Source organism: Haliaeetus albicilla, chromosome 22, assembly GCF_947461875.1.
Source record: "Haliaeetus albicilla chromosome 22, bHalAlb1.1, whole genome shotgun sequence".
NCBI classification, from domain to species: Eukaryota; Metazoa; Chordata; class Aves; order Accipitriformes; family Accipitridae; genus Haliaeetus; species Haliaeetus albicilla.
The window spans coordinates 14,115,312-14,128,061 of NC_091504.1; the positions used below are offsets into that span (position 1 = coordinate 14,115,312).

The 12,750-nt window shown below is 39.6% G+C and overlaps 1 protein-coding gene across 1 annotated transcript; it reads right to left on the reverse strand.

Moving 5' to 3' along the window:
- Positions 1–439: 439 nt before the first annotated feature.
- Positions 440–12,255, reverse strand: LITAF (lipopolysaccharide induced TNF factor). The gene is made up of 7 exons (XM_069809328.1): positions 12,211–12,255; positions 11,428–11,485; positions 11,075–11,184; positions 10,953–10,992; positions 2,739–2,921; positions 2,175–2,331; positions 440–1,842 (listed from the first exon to the last, which is right to left on the reverse strand). The coding sequence occupies exons 1-7, from the start codon at positions 12,253–12,255 to the stop codon at positions 1,734–1,736; spliced, it is 702 nt and encodes a 233-aa protein (XP_069665429.1). The 3' UTR covers positions 440–1,733.
- Between the last annotated feature and the right edge of the window lie 495 nt (positions 12,256–12,750).

Below are 12,750 nucleotides of genomic sequence, written 5' to 3' on the forward strand. Positions count from 1 at the left end.
TCACTGCCTGTGTCATCAGAACAGACAATTCAATGGAGCATCACCCAGGCCCTTAAAGAACATGGAAAGCGTTACAGTGGTGCAGCAGCAGACAAAAAACACAAGCTAGTAATGCATCATGGAAGTGGAAAGCTACAAAACTATGAGCTTTTTATCTCCACCATTATCTTGCCAGTTAGTAGCTACTGATGTAAAAATTTATGGTACAGGGAGACATATGATCAGAAACCTCTTCCAAATGCACAAGCTCTTAAACCACTTGCAGACTGACCCACAAGCAGCAGCAGTTTACAAAAAGTAATTAACACAAGGCCTAGAGGTTGTATTTGTGATCCATGAAACTCCTGGATTTCAAACGTGAAATATTGAAAGACTTTTGTAAAGTTAACTTATACCAAATATTTATAGAAGGCACATTTTTCAAGAACAGTAAATGCAGTACTTTTTATTTGTATTTATTTTAGCTTTTTACTTTTACAGAGATTAATACAGTGTTAGCATCATAGCCTTGTTTAAACACCTGCCTGCCTTTTTTAGACAGGTATCATTCAAATGCGTCAAGAAGTTATTTGGACAAGTCTGCTGCTTATGACATGGTAAAATGCTTCAACCTTCAGAGCCTCATTCCCTAATTTTTTGTCTTAAACAAGCATATCCATCTTAAGTTTCTGAAAACAGAACTTCTCTTTCATTTAGAAAAATCAGAGTACAAGTCTAAATAACCAAAGAAACTCCCTAAAAACATGTTACCTTCTTAATGAAGAAAGACTAATTAACAAACAGATCAACAATTAAAAGCCCAGGTCCTGTATCTGTGTTTTGCAGGTGGAAGTCGAACCTTAAGATAAGGCTGAGATTTGTTTATGATCTATCAGCTGACTTACATAAATGTACAAGGAAGTTTTCCAATGCTATAACGAAGGGCATTTCCACTGGGGTGGAGATAAGAGAACACTTCACAGACATAAATCAGCAGTAAAATAAAAAAACAATCAACCAAAAAACACTGAACAAATTATCTATTAAAATTCCTGTATGAACATCTTTACTGCAGATTAGAGATATGACTAGACTTGAAACTGGCAAGGAAATTCAGGTACTAGATTGAATCACCACTGATGCACAATAACCCGAGTTGTCCATTTGGTAAAGCTGCCTCCAAGAAGGAAGAAGCCTTTAAGTTTGGTTCTCTTTCAACTAAGAAAATTTTAAAGTGAATTTTAGTGCTCATGAAAAGATGCCAACAAATCACTTCTTCTGTTAAAGAGAGGCACCTGTCTCAGAGGCAAGCAACTCCCTGACAGTTTGTAAACAGTGCTGTTGCAAAAGCATCAACACCAAGCATGAGACTATGCAGGTCTCCACAGACATTCTCCTCTTGGTCTGTGCTGAGACTACAGGCAAGCACACCAGCATCCAACATGACTGAGACAAGATTAACTGAAGAACATCATCAACCTGTTTTGCATAAAGCAGAAAGGGAAAACATTTAGCTGCTATCAACTGGTGCTAGACTGAGTGGCCTATAAAGATTACACATAATTTTTACAGACCTAAGTCAGAATCCCCTTCAGCAGATTCTCATTCAAACAATTTAGCAATAAACATTACTTTTGATTGGTTTCCAGTGACAGGATGCATAGAAACAACCAGAAGTCTCCATGAAACTTCAGAAAGGGCTTGCAGAGGTGCTAACCAACTTCATCAATGAATTATCGATGTTTAAACACTGCCTATAAGCGTTTGTAAGAACCAATAAGAGCATTGCAGTTCGGACAGCTGTGATCCACATCCTTTAGGGCATCAATGCAGAAGGGAATTAAGCAGCAGCCACCTATACACCTGCAAATTAAAAACAACACAAAACAATCTGTTTTACCACTTGTTACATACACAAGAAGGTAAAATATATTTCCTGCAAAAGCCATCAGTAAAACTGGTGCCATGAAGCTTTAGGAAGAACACACACAGCTATGGAGTCCATCACTCTAGTGTTCTAGAGCTGCTTTAAGGTCCTATAGGACTTAAATGCAGACGTAGGCTATTCAAACCATAAAAGGGTCAGGTCCCAGACAGAATGCGAAAGCAACAAAGCTGAAAGCCTTGTTATTCCTTAGAGCTATAAAATGTCACGTAAGAAGAGAAAAATAAAGTGCAAATTGGAATCAACCTACCCCAGCAGGCAGAGGCCACCACATGACAGCCAAGTCAAAGCTCCTGAGTCGTACGAGAGACGTGTCACTATCATCTGGTTACAGGAAGGGCAGCACATCTGAACTGGGCGGTCATAAAATACTACTGGTTGCTGCACATACACTGTCTGAACTGTAACTGAGCAGAGAAATATGCTGTTTACTCAATGGGTAAATAAGGAAGAAAGGATAGTTAATTGACTTCCTCTGAGCTACAATCAGCTATTACTCTGAAATATTTGAGACTCAGGGCAATGAAACGCACAATGACAAAGAGCAATCACCATGGTATTTCCTAATGCAGAAACATACTGTCTTTAGAATAAGGCTGCATTAAAAACTGCAGAAAGCCAAATGATGCTATTGATATTAGCGCACACTGAAGGAAGAATTCACAAGAATTGATTCACGTTATTCCCTTCAAAAATATTTTTGGAAGGTGGGGAACACCTGTGAACCACAATCTTTCAACTTCCACACAGCACCTATTACACAGACACCTGACAGCTCCTTAACATGAGGTACAGTAGAGTTTTTCAGGCTTACTCGGGTTATTTGGTGGTGCAGGCTGTCCCAGGTATGGGGGAGGGTTCATTCCCTTCCCATCTGGTTTCTGGCCAGGTTCTGGGACAGGATAGGTGTGAGGATAGCTCACATTGATTCCTGTTGTTTCCTCATAAGAAGGTGGTGCAGACAGAACAGGGATGTCACTCGGAGCAGACATTGTACCTAAAACATAATAGACAGAAAGTTATAACAAAAAATGTTATTTATTGAGGGCAAGTGACAGCTAACTGGGCTCTATTCAGACAGAAAGCAAGATGATAACTAGATTAAAATGCACCTTTACCAGCATAAAATCTATTGACTGTTATTTGTTTCTGATAGTGCTAAATGTTAATCTTGATTTCATTGTTGTTGCTGCTTCCTTCCCTCTTCCTTTTCACAGGGTAGTTTGTACACTTTTTCCCCACCACCAATTCTTCCTTTATAAGTTAAAAATGCTAAAACAGGGACATAGGGCATTTTTATTAGCATACTAAGCTATCTGGCAGCTTCTCCCAGTTCTCCAAGAACAGTATTTCAGATCCCTCTCGTCCTCCTGAAAACTCAAACAGTATGATAGGCCACATGGTAGTTGCTAACTAACATGAGCCTGGTTTGTGGTGAAGCTCAAATACTTTAAAAAGACTATTTATCTCTGCTGTGATTTGAAATTAAAAAATATTTATATTGAAGGAAAAAGAAGCCCCAACAATTAAGTGCATCCAACTCAACTCAAAGCTTTTACAGCTCTCGGGTATGTCTAAGGTCACCATTTTTGCTGCTTACCAAAGTTCAAATGAGTTTGTTACTGTGACTTTCCTCCACCCATTCTTATTTCATTACAGAGTATAAGAATGCCAACCATCGCCTTTTTCTCAAAGGGGAAAGAAATGATTGTGATCTCAACCCAGACTTCCTCTTTCTCCCTGCCTATTTCCTATATTCTGCCCACCAATTTCTTTGTTGAACAATCTCTCACAGCATCAATGCTGATTAAGCATCCCCATTTTTCTCTTCCTCCTAAGGACCATCAGACAGCTCTCAGAGCTACACTCCATTCTCTGTAGTTGCACATTCAGTCCCTCTGTATACATGCAAGTCATTTCACTCAGCACTATCTGGGAAGGGCAACCTGCATTTGGAATATTAATTCTATATTATTATAGTAATATAGAAGCTATAATTAACCATAGCACTAGTACAAATAAAAGGAATAAGAGAAATTGCACTGATGGGGGGGGGGGGGAAGTATATTAAGAAATAAAAATATCCACAACAATATAGCATTACTTTCAAAGCTTGTTGCTTTGAAAACAGCAGCTTGCTGAATACATGCAGCATCTTGCGGGGTGAGACGCCAGGCATTCTAAGCGCAAGCATTCTCCCCGTTGTTCATATCACATCTTGGGACACCACTGCATTGCATGGTAGTAACAGGATCTAAACATGCACAATTGCTAACTTGGTAGTCACATGCTTCAGAAAACTATCTGCAAGGTTCACAGCCCAACTTCCTTTTCTACCTTATACAAAAATGACACTTCCTCCCAAAAAAAACCCAAAGAGGAATGTGGTTAAGTACAGACCCAAGCCGATTCAAAGCTGAACATTAAAGACCTGGTTAAACTCTCAAGGCCAACCAGTGAACAATCCTTTCCTCACAAGCTATGCTGTGGATTTTTACAGTCCAGGAAGTATGCTGTAATTTGGCTGTCCAATATGCAAAGTCACTACACAGAAGGAAAAGAAGAGTGAAGAATCAAAGAGTAACATTGTCCATGAAGACAAACACCAAAACAAAACAATAAAACAAACCAGAAAAAAACTCCAGCATAAAACCTGGCTAATCCTTAAATTGTTAAGTTGCCTTTGCAGAATTTAGTTCCTGAGAAGATGGAAGACCACAATTTCTTTCACACTGAAATCAATAGTCACAACAGACAGTGGAGGAACAACAGTCAGTGGAGAACCAACCTACAACTGTTGTGCAATGACCTATTGCACAATAGTTTCCCACACAGTGGCGTGAATGATCCTTTTATTGTTAAGCTAGAATGACTATTTTATCAGAGAATTTACTATTCCCAAATAGAGATAACTGTTGTGAAACCATGCATCTACAGCCACCTTCTCCCAGATTACCTCATTCCATTTTGTTTACGTGGGCAGATGAAGCCCAGAATTCACTTGCTGTTTTCAGTATATTGTAATGCTTAAAAGCACCAGTTTAACAACCAATTGCATCAACAAGATTCATCCCAGGAAAGAATGTAGCTATTTTGTGCACAGATCTGGAACTTTTTCACTGCATATTCTGAAAAAGGATCTTCTCATTACCATTTCAAGATATTTGTGTAATGGCCACTCTGATGTCAAAGCATCCTGGACTTCTAAATTAACACATAGAACTACGAAAGAACTGCCTAATGAACCCCCTTTTCCTTTGGTCTCCTAAAAATCTGGCTTTTTTGTACTGTTTAAAATGCACCTCTTTCCACCTATCACCCAATAAATATACCACATTCTTCATTCAGAAGAACTGTTCACTTTGGCAGCAAGATTGCAGAGAAGGATCCAGCAGATCTACCAGACCAGAAGCTGAATATAAGCTTACAGTGTCATGAAAATGGCAAACACCATGCAGGGATGTGTAAGCAAAACCAGTATCTGTATGACAGATGAAAAAGTTCTGCTGCTCTGGGAAAGCCCCCATGGGAGTACAGTATCTAAGAAAAAAATAGGTGAACAGAAAAGCACCAAGAACAATCATAAAGTCTAGAAAAGAGGACTTCTGAGAAAAAGCCAAAGAAATTAAGTTTCCTTAGTATCAAAAGGCCAGAGAGAATAATGAAGACAGACAGGTAGCAATGAAGAACAACTAAACAAACTCCTCAGAGTAAACTTTAAGGAAAACTTTAAGAAAAACTTTAAAATAATAAGCTTTTCCCTATGTCTATTAACAAGACTACTTAAGCACTAGATAAATTGGCAAGAGGAGTTGTGGAACCTTCCCTCCTGAAAGTTTTAAGAAGAGTTACACATCAGAAATTATATGTCATTCAGCATTAAGTGGATTAGAGAACCTCTTCACATTCCTTCCAACTGTATTTTCCATTATTTCAACACTTGCTTTTGAAAATAAATGCAATGCCTTTTAAAATTAATCACCTAGTTTCATGTATGCTGTTTCAGAAGTGAGATGTTGCATCTTCTGAAGAAAGTAAGGCCCAACCCTGAACAAACTGCTTGCAAACCAACCCCCTGCCCCTAGAGCTTATTGCAAGACTGGGTCTAGAACTAACTGAAAACCAGCTTCCTCTACTTAAAACAACACAAACCAAACCCCACCCCCACCCCCCCAAAAAAAACAAACAAAACAAAACCACCACCAAACAAAAAAACAGACCAACCATGATTATAAAGAGTTTCTGAGTATCAAACTTATTCAAGCTTCAGATAAGATAGTAACTGCAGCAAATTGATATGGCAACAAGCAGTAACCCAAGGATTAGACAGTAATGAAAACAAAGGTGAGGGACATTCTAGAAAGGATTTTCAGCATTTTATTTTAGCTTAGGCAAGACTTACAGCCTGGGTTAGTAATTAAACTGCATATTATGCTTCCCTATGCAATCTCTTAAAGCACTAATAGACTTCCCATAGTTTCCATTTGCACTTTGCTCCCTGCAGATATGTACAGAGCAGCTTATAACTTTAATCTCTTATATAAAATACCACTGATACAGACATGTCTGGAAAGAGCAGCTAATATATAATGCCTGATTACAAAGAGGACAAAAGATTAATATTACAAATCAATCACCAGATCGTATAAAAAGTGATACAGAATCTTAAGCATCCATATACAATAGGGAAAACTTGAATTTCTAACACATTAACAAACTGTACCCAGCTACTTACAAAAACAGCAGCAATTTACGAATTGAAAGATAAAAAGGCACAAAAGCAAGATGATGGCAGAAGCAGAAACTGAACCTACAAGTTTTATCTTCTCAAAGCAGACTCTCAAATACTGCTCCCAAATAATTCAAAAGGGAAGACTGTTTGGTGACAGGCACCTGACTGCAAGAAAAAACAAAGGATAAGACAGATAACAGGGAAGTCAAATACACCAAAAAGTTATCTGGAGGTAGCATATATGCAAAACATTAGGCAACATTAAAGCTATCTCAAACCAGGATATGCAAACATTGAAAGACCAACAAGCACACTAAATGCAAGACCAGGCCTTTTACACTGATACACAAGAAGTTTCCATTTACATCTGGAAGTTTCAGATCCAAACACCATTAAGCACAAAGAAGAACTGAGCAGTTCTAGATTCTGTTCCCAGACTCACTACTCTCTTGCTTCGAGTCTTTACAGATGCATGTGGTAAGACAAAGACCAATGGCTTCAGCTACCCATCCCACATTCTTCTGCTCGTCCGGGTGCACAATAGTAAGGTGTACATTGACTCACTGTGCCCAGCTGCACTATAACTTTGGGCAGATGAGTCACTAGACTCCAGAGAAGAATAAAGCAGCAAGAGTACCAGCTCCCTCCCTGATTTTTCTTTTTTGTTCTTTTGCTCAACAGGAAGAAACACAAGTACTTAGAGCTGCGAGCACTTTTCTCAGCCCAAATAATTTCCTTCATAAGCACACACTGGAACAACACTGGCATGGGACAAAGCACACTTCCAGTTCAGTCCTTCCTGCAGAGGTCCATTGCTCTACATACAGAAGAAACTTGGCATAAGGAGAGGGAAAAGGCTGGTAAAAGCCACAGCATTCACAAACCACTCTATTCGAATAAAATCAGATTAGTTATTTACGCTGGCTGGAGAGACCAGGAAGACAAGTAACAAATTCTACTGACAGAAGGATGCATGGATACCCTTCTCTCCAATGGAGAGTACAGCACAGCTCTATGTCACTTTTACAACTGCACTAAAGCCACATAAATTTGGGGGAATGGAAGCCTTTTGATACTGTTGAATAGTAAAACTCAGTGGTGTGGAGCAGTTTTTGCAGGGTTTTGCATTTTGCAAAATCATATTTCAGCTAATTCAAACACTCCCCCCACTTCCCCCCCATTTAATTCCTAAACTCCAACTCCATGCAGCAATTTGAAACCAGAAGCAGGGTCTTCATTTGCTCCCTACCCAGAACTGTCAATTTTAACACAGCAAGAGAATTTGCAGGCTGTACCTGAAAAAAAAAAGCACACCACCTGGCTAAACCTTTCTTTTATCTTGCTACTGGAGAAAATGAATTAAGTGAATCAGAACTTCTAAGGTAACTTATCAGAAGAACTTATTAACCAAGCATTCATTATAAACCTAAGATTCTTACAGCCTTTTATCATGGGCTTCAGGTTTTGTATTTGACTAAAATCATCCAAGATAAAACTTTGACTTGAAATTAGCAGCATGCTTAGAGACAGCTCCACACTGCAGAAGGATTCAGCAGGGTTATAGCTCATCAGATGAGACAACTGTCCAATGATGTTTACGTAATCAGTTAAAATATAAAAATAAAATGTAAAAAATTACCTACACAGGTTTTTTTTTTAAAATAGCTGCATAGCATTCCTCAGTACACCCTCCCACAACATGGGTTTATAAAAAGTTGGGCAGCTCCTTCAGAATGCTAATTGAAATATCGAACTGTAAAACCTAGTGTAGATGAGGAAGACTCTTACTCTGACCTTCTTCATCAAGATGCATACAGGCATTACACGGAAAATAAGAAAGAACGTATGTTTATCAGAGTCCAGAAGCTACACAGGCCTTAACGTGCCCAAAACAATAAGTTGCTCTGTGATAACCTATACCTGCTACATCTGACAGATAATACACATTCACACATTAACTTATGCCATCATCTGTTCTAGGAAGGGAAATATATTCAAGATTCCCTCCCTCCCAAGGGGCAGATTTCCTGTAAGAGTGTTAGGGCACCATTATCTGTATCATGTTCCCAAATACAGAGACGGATAAAGCTACAGGGCTACAGTCATCTTCCCCTTCCCTCCCCACACTCCATTCATGATGCAGACCAGTCAGGGTCAGCCTGACTCACATGCCTTTCACGCACCTTCACCTAGTGATAATCACAGTAACTACAAATTGTCCTCTCCACACCCAAAACTGAACATATATCTATTGCCATTTTCTCACCATAGGATGCATCCCCCATCTTACAAAAACTTTTTGATACTGCCCAGATCGGTATGTTAACATTACATAGTTTAAAACTGCAGTCTTTTTCTGAAGATAGAATGCAAATGTGTACTCTAAGAATGCAGAAAAATACCTTTTGCCCAAGGACAAATGGGGGGGAGGGGGAACTTGAAACGGGAGAGGGAACAAGACAAAAGCAGCAGTCAAGTCATTTATGCCTTACCCAACAATTACAGACGAATCATTAGGCAACAGTTTTTTTTAATTCCAGCTAGTTTCCTGACCTGCACCAGAGTCTAGTAGAAATGGATTCCATAGCAGCACACAGGTAACAGCAACAGCACCTCAAAGATAACTGTGGGTAGACAATCTCTCTGCCCCTTAGCAGGAGGGAAGAAAAAAAAACCGTCTGCGTTGTTCCCACACTAACACACCACGTGAGGAAAAACTTATGTGCAGAAGCGTTGCTCCTGGGACGCAGAGAAGATGGAGGAAACTGTAGTGTCATCCCTCTCTCCCTGTCCAGCCAAACCTCAGCCTGACACCTGCTTTTAACGCAACAGCAAGTACTGCTCTTCTAAGAATGGAAGAACAAATATACTTACTACCTTACAGAACAATTTTCCTTAACTGAAATCTTCCTTAGCCACTCAGGTACAGACCAAAAATGGTCTGCTTGCTTTTAAATAGGCTCCCCTGAAATGAAATAATTACAGCTGTATATGCTTGAAGTCCTTCCAAAACAAACTTTAGAGTAAAGAAAATATAATTTTTAGTTTAAATCAGAGTGTATGTCTGTCATAAGAAATTTTTATAAAAAGATAACCACAGTTAGCTATATGAAATTTGAACTAAGAACATTTTCATTGTTTGGTATGGATTTACAACTTTCCTGTTTTTATCAGAAGAAATTTGTATCCCTAAAACAGTGCAATAGCATATGTCCTAAATCAATCTAAGACCATTTCTACCAAAAGAAAGAACCAACCTGCCACTTCACCACTATGGAGTGAGTTTTCAGCCACATCAGTTCCTTAGTCTCACCGGCCACACAGTGGCATAAATGCTAGTGTTACAAGGGGAGATGGCAACAACATTCATGCAAGGGAACATACGCAGATCATGAAACCAGAACCAACGTCTCAGACCACCTGTTTTTACTTTCACAGAGCATCATTCCAAAACTCAGAATCAATACATATGCATTCTCAGCAAGAGGAGGGACATTTCCATTACTCATGTTTATTAGGATCATTTAGAAAAGTAGTACATAATTTGTATTTATCTTCTGCTGTAAGGAACATTGCTAAATGTGAATTTATCTGAACGCATTACATCAAATTGCTTTCTAGAGAATTTCTACTGAGAGGTACAACAAACTAGCAAAGATGCAAGGCAAGGACAAGAAAATAAAGTAAGCCTGTATCTGGCTATCCAAGTGATAAACAAGGTGGCAATATCATCAGGAAAGCACACCTTTTATAAGAGCATAAGAAGTGATTATTTTTTTCGATTTCCTAGCAGTTTTCATTTTTTCAGGGACTTTTATTGAATGGATGAAAAGGAACAACAAGACATGTAAATTTGGTCATTCACGTTGGGGTGCAAGACAGCAGACCTCAAAAGCAGGGACATACTAGGTTCTACCCAGGAGGGAGAGACGGTGCTGGGTACCACCTGTTGGCAGCACAGCAGAGGAGCTGGCAGGAGAAATGGGGATGGAGGAAGGCTGCAAAACAGCATGGCACAAGAGGGGCTTCAGCTGAGCAAGGGAGCAGACACCACTGAGAACAAAACCAGAAAATTCGCATGGTTGCCAGGAGCACGAGAGCCAAGCCACTGTCTCCCCGCCGCTGCCATCCAGCCCTGAAAGCTTATACCTTGTCTCAGAAACTTCTGCCAGACTCTCAACTCCTGCTGCTCTATTCCCAGCCCAACCACCTTCTCCTGGATATAACATCCTTCACATAACCCCACTGCACAAGCTTATTCCAAGAAGCTATGCAGCTCAATTTGAAAGACATTACCTAAGCTGGCCTCAAAGTGCAAAGTACAGCACAGCCTGCACTGAGTGGGGAGAGAAACACTGGGGAAAAAAAAGGTGTCACGCACTAAGAAAAAAAAAAAAATTTTTTTTTAAATTACTTACCTGGATTGTTGCACGTTTCTTACACACAGCAGAAAGTTGCTGGCTATAGACAACTGTGGTATTTGATCTTTTAAGTCCAGGAAAACACCCACAAGGAATACCAGCAAAATCTGTAGGCAACACACACAAGGGCAAACAATGGATTAGTTAGAAGGAAACAGAAGCTACAACTAGATAGTTTTGACTAGAAGCAAAAAAAAAAGTATGGTAAATAAGCCAGATAATGCAGAACTTCTCCATCAGGATCCCATCAGGCTGTAAATAATTCTGTAAGAAGAACAGAATTAGGAAACACACTTTGGAACAGAAAGCTACAACAGAATACAAAGTCAAAGGGTCTTGAACAACCTCACCGAAGCAGGTTGCTGATCCAAATGACCTCTGGAGATCCCTCGTCCAACCTAAATTACTCTGTAATAACCCAGAAAACTGAAGTTAGGTTACTGTACAAGAGAAAGATTAAAGGTCCAGTTCTGTTTTTATCCATACACTAAAGACTAAATACTAAGTTATGACAAAAATGATGCAAAAAGATACCAATTGTGATGTAAACAAAACAAATTAATTTGCTTTAATGTCTTCTTCACTGAGGACAATTCTCCAGAACACTGCCTGAATTGCTGGGCTGTCTCCATTGCTGCCTGCTTGGTTCAAGTCAGACAAGCACTAATTCATCCCCAGTACAGAGCCTGGCAGCAACAACAGGCACTGTATGGCTACTAAATACTCCTTCTGCCCCAAGTACTATTGTACACCTAATGGAACGCAGATTCTGGATCAGTATCTTGATATCAAAAGGAAGCTAGGTTTTATTAGCCGACCCGACTTTTTTTTTTTCCTCCTTTACTTCACAAGACATAATGTAAATATATATACATTTGGGAACACAGGAATTTCAGACCATTTTAAGACAAGCTTGAATCTTCTTGCTTTTGTGAGATGTTCTAGAAACTCCAGTCTATCACAGTTCCAAACTTTATAAAAAGTTTTAGTCACAACCAGCTTGTCTTGTCTCTACATCATCCTTTAAGCAGTTATATATCCTATTGTTTATTTCGTATACTTCTACTACCGTAACTTCTCAACTAGAGTTCTCAACCACTGCCTCCTGTCTGGTAAACCTCTGCTGGTCTTACAACATCCGTGTTGCCTCCTGCCCACTCACGTCTGTATCTGTCCATGTCAACACTGCTGCCCTCCAGGATCACCCATCTTTTCCCTTCCACGCTGTACCTAGGAATAATCAATGGCCACCACGCACCAGCTGAGCAAGCGCAGAGCTCAGTTACACAGCCAGTCAGCCTCAGTGCCTCTGCAGCTGCGTGGGCCAATTCCTCTGTTGAGTCAGTAGCCAGCACTGACTTTCCTTATTGTATATACCACCTACACACCTGTCCGCATACCAAAAAGAAAAGAAGTAATCTAAAATTGTTGTTGGTTCCTGCTCTGGTAAGCTGTTTATTCAGCCTTTCCCTCACTTACCATCCAAAAATCTCTCCCTTAAGCCTTCAACTACAAGGATAAGGCTCTGTGGACACACATCTCCAGACTGCAAACCTCAAAGAAAGCGTGTGTTATTTCTAAGTAACATAAACAAGTTCCTTCATAATCCATGACTGCTCTTCCCCAACCACGCCAATTCCTGTACATGTTTGCATGGTCATTCTTCAAAGTTT